This window comes from Prinia subflava, chromosome 1 (assembly GCF_021018805.1).
Source record: "Prinia subflava isolate CZ2003 ecotype Zambia chromosome 1, Cam_Psub_1.2, whole genome shotgun sequence".
NCBI lineage: Eukaryota > Metazoa > Chordata > Aves > Passeriformes > Cisticolidae > Prinia > Prinia subflava.
The window spans coordinates 37,744,779-37,763,272 of NC_086247.1; the positions used below are offsets into that span (position 1 = coordinate 37,744,779).

At 39.6% G+C, this 18,494-nt stretch overlaps 1 protein-coding gene across 6 annotated transcripts in view; it reads left to right on the forward strand.

The window, feature by feature from the left end:
• The first annotated feature begins 367 nt into the window (after positions 1 to 367).
• The window catches only part of TOX (thymocyte selection associated high mobility group box), a 219,601-nt gene continuing 201,474 nt past the window's right edge, over positions 368 to 18,494 (forward strand). For 4 of the 6 annotated variants that reach the window (XM_063393546.1, XM_063393578.1, XM_063393573.1 and 1 more), the window contains exon 1: positions 368 to 1,347. Coding sequence is in view for 3 of the 6 variants with exons in the window: in XM_063393554.1 (XP_063249624.1) it covers positions 1,246 to 1,347 (102 nt within the window). In the remaining 3 variants the exon portion in view is untranslated. Of the gene's footprint in view, positions 1,348 to 2,584; positions 2,876 to 14,188; positions 14,212 to 18,494 lie in introns of those variants that run through there. The other 2 variants (XM_063393550.1, XM_063393566.1) reach the window with 2 other exon arrangements.

An 18,494-nucleotide genomic window follows, 5' to 3' on the forward strand; every position in this document is an offset into this window, starting at 1 on the left:
CCACCACAAACCCTGGGCGACAGCTTCCACTCTGCTGGGACTGGAGACGACGGGCTCTGCTGGCAGCTCGACCCACATCAACCTCTGAGAGCTGCCAGGGCAGAGGGGTCGCCGACCCCAACTTTGCCACCCGTCCGGGGAGATGGCTCCGAGGGTCTCACGGAGGCACCTTAAGAGACCGGCCCCGGCCGCACCGGCAGCCTGAGCCCGACCCTCCCCATGCAGCGGACCGAGCCTCCCCCGTGCTGCCGCCCCCGCCCCCTGCAGCCCGGCCCGGCCCCGCGGCGCGGAGGGGGTGCCATAGTAACGGGCGGGGGCCGGGCGGCGCCGGGGGCTGGGCGGAGGGCGCTGCCTGAGGGCGGGGATGGCGGCGGGATGGCGGGCGCGGGAGCGCCCCCTTTCCGCGGCTCCCGGCCCCGGCGGCCGCAAATGGCTCTTCCCTCGCCGGCCCCTTTGTGTGAGGCACACTCGGAGCGGCGACTCCGCGGCAGAGCGCGGTGCGTCCCCTGCCACCGCCAGCCCAACCCAGCCCGGCCGGGCCGGGCCGAGCAGGGCCGAGGCGAGAGAGCCGGGCGGCTCGGGGCGGCCATTCCACCGCCCCGGGGCCCCGCTCCCCCCGGGGTGCGCGGGGGGCCCGGCTGCTATTGCCACCTCCCCCCCAGTGCCCCCCCGGCCCTCGCTGTGGTGGGCGACAAAAATACACCTCCACCAAACCATAGCAAATAAATAACAATAATATTTTTTAAAAAAAGAAAGAAAAAAAAGGAAAGAAAGAAAGAAAGAAAGAAAACGGGAAAAGAACAGAGGGAGCGAGCGAGAGGGAGGGAGGGAGAAGCGAACCAACTCCGAGACTCCCATAAAGAGCGGCACGCACGGAGCGAGCGCCCCGGTGCCGATGCGTGGGGGAAACAATAAGTACTCGAAGTTACCTGCCCTGCCGTAGAAGAAGGAGGGTTCGTGGGTTCTCTCGCAGACATCTGCAGACCGGTGCTTTTTTGGAAGAGATTTTTTTTTTCTCTCCTCTCTCTCTCTCTTTACAAACCACAAACGGATGTGAGGCAGGGAAGGTGTTTGACTACTGAAGTCAGGCACCTCTTTTTTTATTCTTCTCAGTCTTGTGTGTCCCCCCCCTTCCCTCACACACACACACACATACACACACTCACACACTCTTACACTCACACCCCCTTTTTTGCACCAACATTAACGACCAAAAGAAAAGAGTTTGCTTGATGTTTTAGTGAAATGGACGTAAGATTTTATTCACCACCTCCTCAGCCTGCAGCCGCTCCTGATACGCCTTGTTTGGGACCTTCCCCCTGCCTGGACCCCTACTATTGCAACAAGGTGACTCGTGTTTTGTGTCGTCCGAGGTGTTTTATCTGTGCTGTCGGTGTGTGCTGTTGTCGCGGCGCGTTGCATGAGCGGGCGCTGCGCTCTGGCGAGCCGCGCACCAAGTTCCCCGGCGAGGCGGAGGGCGGGCAGCGGCACTTGTCGGGGTTTGGGGTTTGGGGAGCGCGGTGCCGCCCGCCGCGGAGCGGTGCCGCCGGGACACACGCCGGCTCCCCCTCAGGCACCCCAAATTAAACCCCCGGAGTAGTCTGGGGGCGGGCGGCTGGAGCGGGGGGGGGTGGGTGGGGGAGGCATTTTCTGTAACATCTTTTCGGAAAAACGGCGTGGACGGGGATGTTGATGCGAGGGACTTGAATTTCCAGGGCTCTTGTTAATGAGAAAGATCGCGCTCGCCACAAACCAGCAGAAACTCTGTCCCGCAGTTCATGTGTCAAAGAGCAGAAAAGCACGTTTGTGTGTGTGTGACATGTGTGTATACACACACACACACATACGCACACAAGCATACACATCTCTCTATGTGCATAGTAAGTCTGCATAGTGTTGACAAGTCGGTTCAGAACATCGGCTGCACTTTGTCCCGGCTGTGCAACTGCCTTACCAATTTTTCTGCAACTTGATTAAACCTCTGCAAATAGGGTCAGTACCTGAGGAGAACTAAGTTTTAAGTCCCCGAGCCCGGGAGAAGGAGGAACCGCAGAGCATATACGCGCTAGCCCAAATCCTGAGTCCGGTTCCGAGAGTTTGGTGCTGCGATCCCGGAGCACTTCGCGTGACTTTGCTGCCGAGGAAGGGGGCTGGGGTTCCTGCTTTGTTACTGCCTCTGTATCCCGAGCCAGCTGGTGCTTTATGTATGAGCTGCACTTTCTCTGCTCTTACGGAACGGGCTTTGCACGTGAATAAAATGCTGGCTGTAGGAAATAATCGGAAAGTGCGAGTTACCCAGAGCACCCCTTGGGCACAGCCCGGCCAAGGGGAGCAAGCCGGGAGAGAGCGATGTGTTCAAACCTGCGCGCTCGGGCGCCTGTTCGTTTGGAAGCCCGCCGCGGCAGCCCGTGGCGGGCTGCAGCAGCAGATGGCTTTTCGCAGCGCAGACCCCGCCGTGCGCAGCCTCCGCAGGGCCGGCCGCGGGCGCGGAGAGCGGCGGCCGCCGGGGCGCGGTGGCCAGCGGGGCTCGGCCCGGCGGACAGCCCGGTCCCACGCCCGGCTATTGTCGTGACGGTCTCACGTGTCAGAGAGACGTTCCGAGCCGTCCCTTTCATCCCGGGCAGCTGCCTCGATTCAGAGATAAACAGCAAAATAGAGTGTGCTTGTGCTGAGGCGCGGAGGCTGCGGCGCCTGGGTGAAGCCCTCTCAGTTTTCAGGAAAGGTTTCCCACATGGTCGCATCTACCAATCACAACAGAAAGGACCAAATTCATCCTGGCTGCATTTCACATATACTCAATGGAGTTATAGAATCCAGGGATAAATCTGGCCCTTTGTGGTGGATGCCTCAGGATATTTCAAGAGAGATCCCAGAGGTATGACTGTTAGTGTTGTTTTAAGTAAATATTTTGCAGCATCTGGCAAACGTGCACTATATTTTGGAAGTTTGTGCCAGGAGTGAACTTAGTTCAGCAGGAAGAGTTCAAATGCGAAGGAGCATTTATATGTTCATTAATTTTCTGTTAGTGCTCTGAGTAATCAACGAGGCTACTGCTACTTTTCATCTGTGGTTTGCTGTTATTTTCTCTATTGTCAGATTTGTAAATTGTAAGAGTGAAATGTTGCCATGTGAAAAGCTTGGGGTGATATTAATGCCATAAGAACCAAAGTGTTTGAAGACCTGTTTGGCAGTGAAACTGGACAAACGTTATTAAACCTATAAATGATTTAAAGCTTCAGAAAGAAGGTAATGACTTGAATACACATTTCACTCATCATTCTTGAGATAGTGGGCCAGATTTAATTTAAAAGTTAAATGCTTTGGAAAATCAGGAATTACTTTAATATATTAAATCATTTTCCAATTAAGTTCCTTAAATAGTTTTTGGTGTGTTGCACTCCAAATCGAAGAAATTAATTTAGAAAGTCGTTTTCAGAATTTCTTTACTAGCTGGTTAAAGCTTCTTTCAAGTCATGCCATGTATGAGGGAGCAAACTGTTCTTTTCAAATGCAAATGAGACACTCATTCTGTAGACAAGTTGCAACTCTTCTATTTCACTTTGCCTGAACTGATAATGTGGTTAAAAGTGCACAGTCATAAGACATATGTTTTATGCTTGGAAAAGACTTACCAGGAATGTTTCACTATAAGATATCAAGTACAGAACAAATGTCTTTCTCAGATGTCTTTACCGCTGACCACTGATAACATTAAATGGACAGAGTAGATTTGCCAGGCCCCTTGGAGGCGTACATTTAGTGAACATTTTATTTTTTACCCCTTTATTCTCTCCCTTTGCCCAGCGTGATTAACATTGCTGTGAAAACTTATCTGACTTGTTCTAAACATGTCGTCATGTTACAGTATTGCTCTGTCACTCATTTTCAGGCTGTGTGTATTTAGGGAGTTTGAAGGGCGAGAGGCCTGCAGAATTTTCTGTTCAGTATGTTTGGTTGAGTGTTTGCTTTTAAATTCTCCCAGGAAAGGAGATGAGGGCTGGAATGTGATGGATCCTTGTTCTGGGTCAGAAATAGTGGTCTTCATTAGGTGTTAACCTGCAAAATTTATTCAGCACTCATTCAAGATCCTCTGGGATCTTGTTTCTTGAAAGTTAGTTAAAACTTGCTTTTGGCACTTAGTAGTGGATTTGGTCCTATTTTTCATACCTAAGTTTTGCTTGTGTTTTTCTTTTTACAAATTTGCCAGACTTTGATTCTTTATGTTTGAAGTCTGCTTGAGCGGCTGGTAATTTAGAATGTATACCACAAATACGTAGGATTTCAAGTTTTCTAATTGTTCTGGTAGCACTAGTTTTTTTTCCTGATCAGATGGTTGTTTGTAGCATATGAGTTCCCAGGCATATGCATGGGAGGTATTGACTGTGCATTTTTTTGTAGCCAGAGGAAAATAATGTAGATTCAAACAATCGCCTCTTATCTTACCATTTTCAGTTGGCAGGCTTTGTTTCAGAAGACTGCTTAGATCTTTATTTTATAAACCTAAAATAGCATTCTAAGCATCTTAGCCTAATATTTCTCTATCTGCTGTGAAAGCTCATTATACTCTGCATATATCGTTATGCAGGCTTTTCCTTGTTTCTCTTGCATTACCCATGGAGAGAGAAAAGTGAAGGAACAATGCAAACAATGTTGGTTATGACAACTGTGAGAGGTATCTCTTATGCAAACAGACAGAATGGACGGTATGCTTTGGTATATAGGTCAGCCTTTGAAATAACATAGTGGAGCTCTTATGCTGGACAGATTTAGGGCTGGGGTTGTACTGTTCACCTCTTGAAACTTGAAGTATAATTGCAGTTCAGATATGTTCAGGCTAATGGGAATAGTCTGTTCAGTTGAAGTTTATTTTAGGAAATGTCATGTTCTGTAATTGAGTCGAATGATGTAAAAGAAATAACTTTGATAATCCAAGTGTCTTAATTTGATAGAATATGGCCAGTGATTTCAAGCTGCCTGAAGAAGTTGAGTGATAAGTTTAAATATTTATGTAGAGAGAAGTAAATAACAGCCTCATGGCTTTCCCTATTGAAGTGTCACCTCCAAAGACCACTTCGATCAGTATTGAAAGAAGGATAGGTATATTTTAATTTTCATACTTGCAACTTACAGTATTTTCATATATCTGCTCACATGAAGTGCAGTTATTTAATTGGAGTTTGACACAGCTAATGACAGAGATGCTGACCTCTGCCATCAGTAGGCAGAAAATAATGGCCTTTACTGCTCCCAATGGTTAGCCTTGCAGAATTATGCACTGGATTCTTCTGTGATTTGCTACCTTGTTCAAAAATACAGGAGCCTACAACTCATCTTTCTTGTATTCACTGGTAGTTGTCAGTGCAGTGGAAAAATACAGCCAGACAGCAGAGGTAAAATGATAGACTGTAGTTGTTTTTAGAGGAATAAAGAGGAAAAAAAGAGGGAGAGGGAAGCAAAACCTTTCAAAATGAAAAAAAGCAGAGTGACATTGGGTAGAAGTGGATAAGGAGATATAATACAATGCTTTTTTACAATCCCGCTTGTAATCAGAATTCCATGGAGCAAAAGTGCATGTATTTGTACTCAGCATTTAGAGTAACTTATTGTGCAAACTTAACCCTACCATAGAGACTACTCTAAATAAAGTGTTCCATGGCTGTTTACAAAGTGAACATTATTTCCAGGGGCTTGCTTCCATCCAGTCTCTATCTCGAACTCAGAGTTGTGGCAAGCAGGCTCTCTGAAGGACAGCTCTAAAGCTGAAATGCATGAATACTGTTTTGACAGCATTTTAGATTATGCTCATCTTGTTTATCCTGGACATTTTTTTCCCCCTTAAAAAATACCTTGTCCTCTACTGCATTAAAATAGTACTTGAAATTTGTCACTGTTTCATAAAGGAAAGATTAAACAGTTGCATTAGGGTTGACTGTTGATTTTCAACAGTGTTAAGTCTCTTCGTTTCAAAAATACCACATATGAAGAATGGAAATGGGCTTTCATACTTTACTATGTAGTCTTAGTGTTTTGGGAAGTCTCAAGTGTGCCTCCCTAAATTCTGGTGTTTCAGAGAAGAAGTGGTCCCAATTTTAGTGGAACTCAGAAAATGATTTAGGTATGTGCTTTTGAGAAATCTTTGTCAAAAATGTCTATAAACCAAAGCATATGCAGTAATTTATTTTTTTCTTTCTGCCAAACATCAGTACCTTGAGAGGAATTATATTTTATTCTCATACCAGAACAATGCGTTTCATCTCCAGAGCATTACCCTCAATCAGCCTATCATGAGGTCTTATGAAAAAAAAAGTGAAACCAGTAAATTATTAAGAATGCTGAATTAGTTAAACACTACAGCACATGCAGTACCTTTGATGTTTACATTAAACCAAACAGCAGCTGGAGCTGATTTTGAGAAGCTGATACTGTGGAAGACTGGTCAGTTCCAGCTTCTGCTGAGTTTGGGATGTGGTGGTGAAGAACTTTACCGTGAAGAACTGAGCACCCTCTGGCCCTCAGATTCCCATATTAGCATGACTTTCTTGTCTTGCTAAAAATGTACAGAAGCATTTGAGAAATGGACTATGTGTAAAACACAACTTATATTTACGCAGAGAATTGTCCTAATCATGGTAGGATTTAGGTGAATATTCTTGGATATTTAAATCCTGTATTGATGGTAGATATAATAGAGCTTAGATGTTGGAAGTAAAAAGCTTCCTTTGACTGCACTCTCAGCACAGCTCAAGAGTGACTTGAATGCATCACTTCGCATGGTAAGGGGGTAGTCCCTGGATCAGTGCAGACCTTGGCTTCTGGAAGTGACAGCAGAGGCAATTAGTGGCAGCTTTGTTTGTCTTTTTGAAGTGGACGCATGCCATTTGAATGTCTAGCATGGACTACATAAAATAAAATACGTATTTTAAATATAACCTAAATTTAAATGTTTAGTCATTGCAGCTGGACTGTGTGATTATTGTAGATCCTTCCAACTGAATTAGTCTATTCTGCTGTTTTAGCTACACAACTATGTATCAATTTTCTGCCCAAAGAATGATTTCTCATTAAAAACGTTGAGTTATAAACTACTTCAAAACATGGTTTATAGCAGATTCGCCAAATGACTCTTAATTATAGCAATGCTTCCAAAATACTTTCAGGCATGGAATTCACATCAGCCCAAATGAGATTTTCTTGATCATAATGCTTTTCCCTACAGCGTTCAGTTGGAAAATGGCAGCGTTGCGTTATTCTATGGTTAGGCACAGATTATGTAGCCTTAGCATCAGCAACAAACTCTGCCCCTCCACAGAGAGAGTGCATGTAAGGAACTCTTGTCCTCCTTTCTAATGGAGTATCTGCCATTTCTGTTCATTGGTAGCAATCAGTTTTCAGTTAGTAAGTCATCAAACAAAACGTTTAGCTCTTGATTTAGACCTTCAAACTTAAAATAGTTTTTCAGCAGGCATCTTGGTGCAACCCACATTTGTAATGTCTGTAGTTTTGTTTTGCTTCTTATGTTTGCAGCAAGAAATTTATTTTTAGCATTTGAATTTCATATGGCTCTAATAATATTTATATCTTATCTTTGAATTGCACATATGCTAACACTGTTCCTGAACTGTTCATTTAGTATTTCTCAGTGGGCTGCTATTTGATTTGCTATAGACCCTTGTTGAATGGTTGCCTCCCAAGGAACACGCTACTTTCTAAGTTGCAAAACATACTTGAATTACATGAGCAACTGACAAATCCAGGTTAGTGGAAATGTCAGAATGTTTTAGCATTCACATTCTTGACTGTTAAACCGCTCTCTACCAATCAAAAGTGGCACGAGTGGCTTTTTTCAAAGGTACTGCTGGCTAAGCATGAAAATTGAGCTGCTGTGGTAGTACTTTTGTCTTGTGCTATTGTTGTTGATGATTATATGGTCTTAAAGGTTAAATAGAAATAATAGAAGTTACTGTAGCTGGTATGTATTTTTGTTATATTACGAAAAATTGCAGTGAACTCCAGCTCTTACTCTTTATGCAAGAATTTGCAACTCTGAAATCAGACAGTGATAACCTGTACTTAGGGAAATGGGTCAGTAAAGGAAGTACGAAAACTGCAATGTGAGGTAAGAGATTTATCTAGACAGTTCCTGCTAGAAGAGAACATAATGTAAACACATAAATTTCTGTTGTATCTATGCTACTCTGTATGTATATACATAGATGTAGATTTCTGCTTCATTACGTATATTGCTGACTTTGAAAGTAAATTTACTCTGAGAATGCATTATTTCTGTCCTGTACTATAAGTAACTGGCTTTGAAGTCGTATTCTGGTCACAGTTGACAAAAGTGGGTAGCTTTGTGTTCATGAATAAGAGAAAACATTTGTTTCTCATATGATCATCATGTTTGCATTGACCTGAAATAATAATAAACAGTAAAAGGAAAAAGAATGGTGAAAAGGGATGATAACTTTTCAAAAAAAATATAATTGATCATTTGGCAGACAAAGTTGTGAGCATTAGTCATAGAAACCTGCAGATAGTAGAGGCTTAATATCAAAGCTAATGATTTATTTTATGTTAATGACTTTCTGCTAGGGCATAAAAGACTGCTCATAATGGACTCTCAGTGCTGTGTTCAGTTGCAAAGGCTAATGGGATAATCTTACCCAATCCTAAGCTTTTTGAAGTAAATCATGGTGTTATTTTTTCAAGTTAACTCTTGAAAATGTATTGTCAACTGATTCTTTAAGAAGTGCTTGTAGTCTATATAAGGTGAGTTCTTTTTTCTTCAGCAGCAGTTTTCTTAATTGTGCTGGAAATGTCTATGGTTGTTTTTGCAGTTCTGAAAAATTATATTCAAGATGTGGAAGTCATTCAGTCACTTCAGTGTTTTTATCATAGGGCAATAGATTTTTGTGAGGCACAGTTGTTTTTACAGGTTGAGCAAAGGAAAAGAAGAATTATTTTTTTTAGTGGCTTAGCCACTTATTAGCTAAATGGCAGTAAAACTCTTTAGTTTTGCATTGAGAAGTTTTTTAAATCATGTTTACAATTAGTTATAACCAACATTATATTTCAATAAGAGATAATTTGCCTACTAAAGTTCGCATAATGTGCTAATCATGTGTAGTGGTTAATAAAGGCCTCCTATCTCACTCCCCTGATGGCTATAAAAGGCTATTATGTTCATGGCAGCAGTTCAGGTACAGCTGCTGTGTGTTAATAATGCATCATTGTCCCACTAATAAACACAGCAAAGGTCAGCAACCCTGAGCACCTAAACCACCCATTCTCTTTCCAAAATATTTATTAACACCTTAATGGTGTATCTATTCATTTTGGTTAGGATTATATCAGTTAATGACCCTCATGGAATACTGTGTGTTCAGGTTTTGCAACCTACATGCTGTTGTGGGCTGCGGCACTCATCTTTCCTTCTAAACACTTTTCATCACAACTATGTGTTGTTTTTTGAAGACTAGCAGTTCATGGTCACCTTATGATTAACTTGCTTTGTTACTTAGTTTGGCAGTTTTCATTCTTTTCCTCAGCTAATACAAGATACTGTCTAGAGGCTGAATTTTCATGACTTAAGACACTCTGTGGAAATTCTGTGTTGTAAAAACCTATGTGACTGTGTAACAGACATGGACACATGCATGCACACAGAGACGTGCATGTATACATGTGTGTACAGGAGCACTATTTCCCTAGGTTCCACACATAATTTTATACTAGTTACTTATGTTTTCCTTTTTAGCATAGATTTCTGTATTCATAAAGGTTTTTTTAAAATGCACTTTCTACAGACAAAGAACATACTCACATGGGATTTCCATTTTGCCAGGGAAACATGCAAATCAATAGGCCAGCACTTATCTACATTAAAATTAGGTACACTGTAATTTATGGGTGTAGTGATATTGTATTTGTCTTGCATAGCCTCAGATATTCTTTAAGGTAGTCTGATACTGTGTCTGTAGAGAAAAGCAAAAGTGTTAATTGAACAAAATCTCATTTTCTCATCTTGTAGTATTGTCTTTTGTTTTCTGTTACTCCTTTTGAAAACCTGATTTTTTTCTTGTGCTGTGTGATTTACAAACAAATGTTTAGAGGGTAGAAAAATACTACTACATTTCCATCAAGAGAAATGGAAAAGCTTAACTAGCTGAAGGGTTTCTTTTTTGGTGTAGCACATAGCTTCAATGACACATTTGTCATGCTTTAAATATATAATACATACAATAAAATATGTACAGGCACAGTTGTGATATATGTAGTGTCTGGCTCCATTGCTATTGTTTGTAGTCTCTACGGTTGTCATACATTGTTCTTTGCACATCATACCCTTACAGCAGAATTTGACACAATTTCTAGCTTTCAGTCCTGCACCATTTTCATTGCACAATATACATGAGTTTGACAGGGTGTGTTGAGGACAACTCTGGCAAGCAATTGATATTTTGAAGTGGCAAGCGTTTCAGCAGCTGCCTGCTTGTGAAAAAGGAATGATAAGGTATACTGTATTGTTAGTTTCAGGCAAAGCATTAAGGTTTAAGCTCTGTAAAAATGTACACATTATTCGTCAGTGGTGAAGCAAGCCTTTTATGTTTTTTAGAGCTTAGCTCTCTGGCTGATGTGAACTAGAATGACATTGGTTTAATGGTCAGTAAATGAATAGGAGTACTTTGAATTTGAACCACTGCCAATTTTGCACCGACAAAGAGACTGACAAAAGAAAGATTTTATGTGAAAGCAAAGGACAAGCAATGTTTGGGGAGGTGGGGAGAGGGGCAGAGGAACCCAACAGAAATATTCTCCAATGCAGCCTTGTAATGATTCTAAAATTGTTAAAACACATCCATTTTGCATGGCTCATTGGCTACGAACCTAAGCTGTTTCATCTAATGTTCTTTAAAACCTGTTGTATACACATAGTCTTTTAGAATATATTTGTATGGAATTTACAGTGTGTTTTTCTAAATACCACACTGTGCCCCGAAGGCCTGTTGGCAGAACATCAGAGTTGTCCACTGCTGGAGTTCCCAAGTCTCTCTCTATCTGGTAGTGGGAAATTGTAGTTTAATCAGTTATGGCACTTTCAGTGTGTAACATTCATTAGTAAGGCAATTTGTCATGACTGTTAATAGTCAGGATGCATCTGCTCTCTCTTCAGTTATGGAGTGTGATAAGCAAGAGGGCAAATATTTCAATATTTAATAATATTAGCATGTTTGAAAACTGTAATTCAAGGTTAGTGCTCAAAACGCAAACATCAGATTATTAACAGTCTATGTATTTTTACTGGTTTTACCTTTACAGATTGGATTTGAAAGTACCCTCATGCTCTTACAAGTTGTGCGTTATGTGACTAGTATTAGAAAGTAAATGTTAGTATCTTCAATGTTTATCAAAGACTTTTGCTCTGTTTTCTTCTGTGAATTGAAAGGTAGGATATTTTCACAGAGTTGCAAATACCTATAATTATTTTCCAGTGTATCAGTAATAAATTGTTCACAGTATCATTTTTTGGCAGTAGCAGACCCTTTTCAGTGTTAGTTCTGTGTCTGGGCAACTTATAATGTCATGTTATAAAAGATATTCGATGCCTACCAAATAGACAACATGCAATTAGAATAATATTCCCTTCTCACTAAAAACCAGCTTGTAATCATTGTTCATTGTTCTAAATATGAAAGGATAAATTGTTCCCTACAGCCAAGAAAGGTTAGAGAGAGGTTTTTTTTCACATATATCTGATAACCCTCATGTATTACATAATATGATAGCTTCACACACAATAGTTTGGTGACACATTTTAATTTTTAATGAAAAGCCCCCAAAATTTTAACATAATTATTTCTTTAGAAACCGAGCCCAATCTTGGTAAAATCCGTTCTTGCTAGTAACAAAAGCTGTTACTGTTTAAGTTCCTGTTCAGCAGTTAGTTGGTACGCTTCACTGGATGTTGTCAAAAAGGCTTTTCTCTTGATTGACAACCCTGTAGGAATGTGAATGGAGATTTTAATTGCATATCATGTGTGCATATCAGAGTGAGTGGATTCACTGACTCTGCTTAGCTCTGTATCTCTACAGGTCAGCCATGCCAAAACGCTTCTTTTTTTAATAAGCAATTGATATATTTTCCAATAAGAGAGAAAAAAGACCTTCAAGTGAATAAGGGACTATAAAGCAAAAGGTTCCTGTATATTTTGGAAAAAAAATGTGTGCAATAAATTTTAACATAATTAAGAGCTGTTTTGATGATGTAATTTCATATCAAGTCTACATTAACCAAAGACTGCTAGAATAGAAGTGGGGGTTTTTTTTTCTTTTTTTTAATTTTCTTTTTCTTTTTCTTTTTCTTTTTCTTTTTCTTTTTCTTTTTCTTTTTCTTTTTCTTTTTCTTTTTCTTTTTCTTTTTCTTTTTCTTTTTCTTTTTCTTTTTCTTTTTCTGTTTCTTTTTCTTTTTCTTTTTCTTGTTTTTATTTTTTTCAAGAGTACTTTGAACAAAATCAGTTTAAAAAAAGAAGTAAAGTGAGTGGAAAAATTTGCTGAGACAGGCTACCCTTGAGTCTTGTCCCCTTATAGAGACAAGGGGAAATTATGGGTTTCTTCCTTTATATTGAGAGCTAGTGGGTTTTCTTGTTCATACTGAATTTGATGCACACTTTTTGGGCAACACTGTTAATTTAGAAGGAGATTTATCTCAATAAAGACCTCAGTTTTAAGTCTGATACTAAAACCAAGTTTTGATATCAACTGTAATGCAACAAATTTTTTTTTCCTTAAGAACAGTAAATGATACATCACTACAAAATAACTCTGCTAAACAAACCTCATTATTTGCCATAACCAAAAACATGAAAGTAACAAAGGAAAATATTTGTTATTATGAATAATAATTATGTGTTGATATCTTAAATTAGATTCCATGTTTCATTTTGCATCAGAAACCACAGCATTGGCTGTATTCTTTTTGAAGCTCATAAAGCATCAGCAACCGAAAGCACAGCTACAAGGCAGTTGTGAGGAACTTTTAGCTGAGTTAGTGTTTTGTTCCAGTACAGGAACTTTAAAATCTAAGGAAGATGACAGTTGCATTTTTCTGTGAGGACCCCTGGGAAGGAATTGTTACTTAGTGACAAAGTTTCTTTCCTCTTTTCTCCGGTTTGTTTTGAATGAAAAGCAAATTGACTGCCTTTTGCTCTTTCACCCTTTGTGTAAGGCTAACTCTGACTTTCAGGTTATATTTGTGTAAAAAGTGTAGGAGGAAAGGGTGCCCACCACTTGTTGAAGGCACATCGAATGGTCTGGCAACACACTGGCACCTTTATGGAGCCTGTTTGCTCCTGTGCTGGATTAAAGTATATCTCACCCAACTGCATCTTGAACATCAGGAAACCCTCAAGAGTCCTTAAAATAAGCAAATACCTTAAGAAGAAAACCAACAAGATTTACTTTATTTCTAATGAAGCAGATCACTTCTGACTTAATATATGACATTGATGTATGATTGGATGTATTATAATCTGACACTGCTATGGGTTGTCAAGATTTGTGAGTAATAAAAAGAGCACCAGGTCCACAAGAATTGAGGGGAAATTCCAGATTTTGAAACTTCAAACCTGTGAAATGAAGAATTTTTAATTTTTTTAAATCAATGTTGAGGGAAGAATCTACTTAAATTGTGCAACATTGAATACCAGAGCCATTTTTGTGAATCACTATAGTAGCTCTTGAAATAAAGTTGAAAAGATTGCAACACTGATGTCATGAAGACTTCATTTTTACAGGACTTTGTTAGGTTACAAAGTCAGACACTTTAATGCTGGGAATGGTGGATTTAAGGATGTCTTGATTTTGCTCTTTGGTTTGTTATCATTGGCAGGAATTTGAGTGAAACAGGATGTGGAACGAGTGATCATGCCATTGCAAGTTTATCATTAATGCAGTTTAAAATTGCACCAGAGTAAAACTTTCAGGCAACCTCAAATTTGCATTTTTTTACATTTTGATCACATAACTTTCTAACCCAAATAATACTGTTTCAAAAATAATTTTGTGTGTGTGTTTTGCTGATTCATTTGATCATATCCATGCCATTCATTTCTATTGTCTCTTAGGAGTATCTGAGTCTCTTCAGCACTGCAGCACAGATTTTTTCTGCTGTGGAGTTAACTCCTTTTTAGCAGCAGGGAGACTTCTATCATGGTGAGTGAAGTGAGGACTGAGTCTTGGTGTGGCTAGGAAGATCTTGAGCTCTCTCTTACTAATCCTTTCCTCCTGATACTTTGGTGCAGGTTGTCATGATGCATGCATGACATTCTATGGATTTTGGATTGAACATGAGAATACCTGTGTTGTTGTTTTGTCACAATGTCCCCGTTTTGGGCAGAGGAACTCAAGCAAAAGTTAAGGACTTAGTATTTTCTAAACTTTATCTCTGAACAAAAGGCACTCTCTATCTGAATATCTTTTCTTCTGAATTCAAAAGATGTCCTGCAGATAATGGTGCTGGTTGAGTTTCCTTAAGGCCAAAAATACTCAAAATGTAAATACAGATATTGTGGCCAAAATTCCAGTCACATGTACTACAGTTAAACCTAAAACTGTAAGTAAGAGAAATCTTACTGTGCATGTATTTATTATCATATATTTAGTTACTATGCTTATAGAAATAATTAAAGAGGTATCTGGTAAATATATGCTTATAATAAACTTTGTAAATTCGTATAAATTATTTCAGTACTAGTAGAACCAGGGGATTTAGTTTACAAATCCTTAGGGCTCATCCTATAATATTTTTCTTGGGAGCTAGAGATAGAGAGGATTCCATGTATACAATAATGAAAGCTCAGAGAAAAAAAAATTGAAAAGTATGTTACTCATCAGAATCCATTGCCCTTTTAAGAATGCTTTCCCAGACAGAGGACTTTCTCAAACAGAGCACTTCAGTGGAAATACTAAAGTAGCATTCTTAAACTTGGCTGTGGTTTTATTAACTCTTCAGAAATTCAAAATTTAAATGTTAATATTTACTGCAGAGTAAAATAGTTCTGATTTTAGAAGAAGTTTGGAAGGTTTTGGTTGGAGCAGAGAACTGCAGACTTTCTAGGAACAAGTTTATTACAACAGAGACAGTCTTTAACCTGCTGCTTCCTACACGGTTGCCTGGGATTCTAGAAATGCTGGAAGCTCTTTCTTAGAGGTGTAAGCATATTCTAAAGCAATGGGACACACTGATGAAACAGGCCTGGAAGTTAATTTTCTACCATTCACTCATCAGAATCTTTCGTTGTTATTACTACTGAGCTTGTAATGGACCTGTACAAAGCTTAGTAGTCCAGGAAAAAAAAAAATCACAGAATCAGAGAATATTCTGAATTGAGGAGTATCATAATCTTTAGGTCCTTCAGAAAACACAAGCTTTTCACACACACCGAGTGTTCAGTCAAATGTGGGAGAGGAGAGCAGGGAAGGGGTGCACTAAGGGTTTAAGGAACTCAGATAAAGAGCTGGGTCTGTGGTCCTTCGTGCTGGTTCAAGAATGTGTTTGTATTTTACCACCAACAGAACACCAGTTTCTGTTCTGCCAGGACACTCCTTTCTTGCTTTATATTTTGAGCATTTGCCCTACACAGATGCTGAACTTTGAAAAGACAGGTGAATTGCAACCTTAGCCTGTCACTCAGAGATTTAGGAATTTATACTAGAACAAAAGAAAATATGAAGATATTCTCTAGAAAGAAGATTTTCTGACTGGTCTTGGCTGAAGCTGGATACTGTTTCCACCACTATTGACTATCTCCAGGGAAAGCTGAACAGCTGACTCTTAGATAGGAAATCAGAGCATCCTGAGGTACCTGTACTGACAAGTGGAAAAGGGGTGTGTGGAGTGTGAGATGTGCCCTAGACAGACTGATTTTCACTCTGAGTTCTTTGGGATGAATCAAAAATCTCTGGCTCGCAGACCTAGTGTGGCAACATATCTGCTTTAAGGAAAACAGCCAAATTCAGATAGAAATGACAGCAGAGCTATTAGGATCAGGACAGATCAACTGAAGTAGTGCTGGATGATATTAAAGGTTATGTGAATGTGGGTTTGAAGAAATCTTTTTGGTACAGATATCATTTTTTCTGTGAACTTGCATGACTCTGGGCAGTGTTTTCTGGCTCATGGAACAAACTCCCCATGCTGCAGGGGTTTCTCTGTGAAGTGTCAGTCCATGAAACGTCATCAGCTACTCCATTGCTGCATTCATCTGCTGCTTTTCTCAATCATGTTCAGTAGAAAGTCCTGACTTCCTGCAACAGAGACTGATTTACCATTTCCTACCAGGAACTTTAAGAAGGTAGAATCCAAAAATATCAGGAAATCCTTTTTTTTTTTTTTGGCCATTATATAGATGAGATCTCATAAGAGAAATGGGGAAAAGTAGTATAGCCAAAAATAGATTATGGTGAGAGAAAGAGCAGAAAGAGCAATCTCCGTAAATGGATGTAGAGATGCTTCAACACAAATGTAATTGTGGAGTAGAACTAGAGAAACACTGTGAGATGCTATGTCATCTCCTGTCTCATTCCCTGCCCCCCTCCCTTCTCCATCTCTGAAAAAAAATCAGTCTTCTCCACATCACAATTTGTTATCTTGTAACTTGGATGAGAACCTCATTCTTCCTCAACAGCAGTTCTTATTTCAGTTCTTATCTGATGGTTCAATAACTTATGCCTCTAGCCCTTTAAAAAAAAAAAAAATCTGATGAGTTTGAAATACAAGGAGGAGACCATTCAGATATGTGAATTCTTTTTCCTTCAGGGCCACTCCACAGTACTCCATAAAGATAATTCTACTATTTGGGTTTTGCTTTTTCCTCTTCTTGGGGTTGACTGTTTAGCTGAGAAGCTGACAGAAAAGTTCTGCTACACAGAAATAGATAAAAGGAATTAGCTTAAAATCATTAACCACACAGATGCTGAAGTAATGAAAGGACATGTTTATACTCATAAAAGTAGGGAAGAGAAAGGTAAGAATCAGAGCTGGAATTCCATATTTAGTTTGAAATTTCTAGTGATGGCAACATATTTTGTATATAAGATTATTACTTTTTGGCAAGTCCTGCTATATCTAAACACTTTGGGGTGGGATAAGGATGAAGTTTCATTTTAACTCAGAATTTCCTTGCTTTCTGGTTTTAGACTTTAGATTATAATAACATTTCATGAGCATCAATTTTTGTGGTACAGTTCCTTTGTAGAAGATACTGTTTTTACACTGAAGTAAAGTGCTAAGTCTGTTGCATTAGATTTTAAAAGGTGAACTTCATTATATTTGTCCTGACAAAGATTTATATCATTTAGGATGATACAAGATGTTTGTGAAAGAATTAAACAAATCTTCTATTTTCTTACCATTTTTTTCCCATTATCCTAGGAAGTAATGCCACCATGTGCAAAATTTTACCCTCTTGGTGTATTTATTATATGGGCTGAAATACACTTCTGAATGTCTCATTACATTCTGTGTGCACCACTTGTATAGGATTGCCAGCTTCTTGTCACCAGTCCTGCCTTAATACAGTTTCCCATTCCTAGTATCTTGTGTTGAGATTCAGTGCAGCACAAGTACAAAGCTACTGTCTTTTTACTGCTGAAGTTTTAATATGTTTCAGCCTTTTTAATGATTTTGTTACTGAACAGAATTGGACTTTATTTTTGCAGATACCACTGTATTTGAAAAAGTCCCTATTATTTCCTCCCTTGAAGTGTTTATAGTACATTGTGTACTTCTCTATGTATCCAAGTCTCCAAATTAGTTCTGTGTGTATCTGAGTCTCCAAATTAGTTTGCATCGCCTCTGTTATAAAACTCCTTTTCTTCCACCACTACTCTGAAATTGCCTTTCATACTCAGTGTAACCTATGAATTGCTCCTGCAAGTGAGTCATTCCAAGGTTGTTATTCTTCCCTTATAACTATATTTAATAGAAAATACTGTGCTCTATGTTATGTCCATCTTGTTCAGATGGAACAGTGTCTGCTGAGATGGAAAAGCAGAATGCAATATCAGAATACATTTAAATGTAATAACATCTCTGGAAAATTTCTTTTTATGGTACAGAAATAACAGCTCTTCTGCCATTATCACTTCTTTGGCTTTTTGAGCCTTGTAGAACCACAGTATTTCAATGACTGGCTTGGCCTTGCAGCTTTTACTGTAGGAAAAATGCCACTGATGTCTGGAGGAGTTTTGCATTCTTCAAGGACTGTGATTTGGCCTCTGGTGAGCTATATAGCCCTGTCTTAAGAACCCTTTTCCCCTGCATAAAACATTACATAAAATTTAGTGGTTTATCTCTCCTGCACATTTCTTCTATTAACAAAATGATACACCTGGGGTTAATTTTCAAGATTATTGCATTTTATAGTTACTGACCCTAAAGAAATCTTACTGAGAACATTAAATTCATTTTCTACTGAGTGGTGTTTTTCCTATAA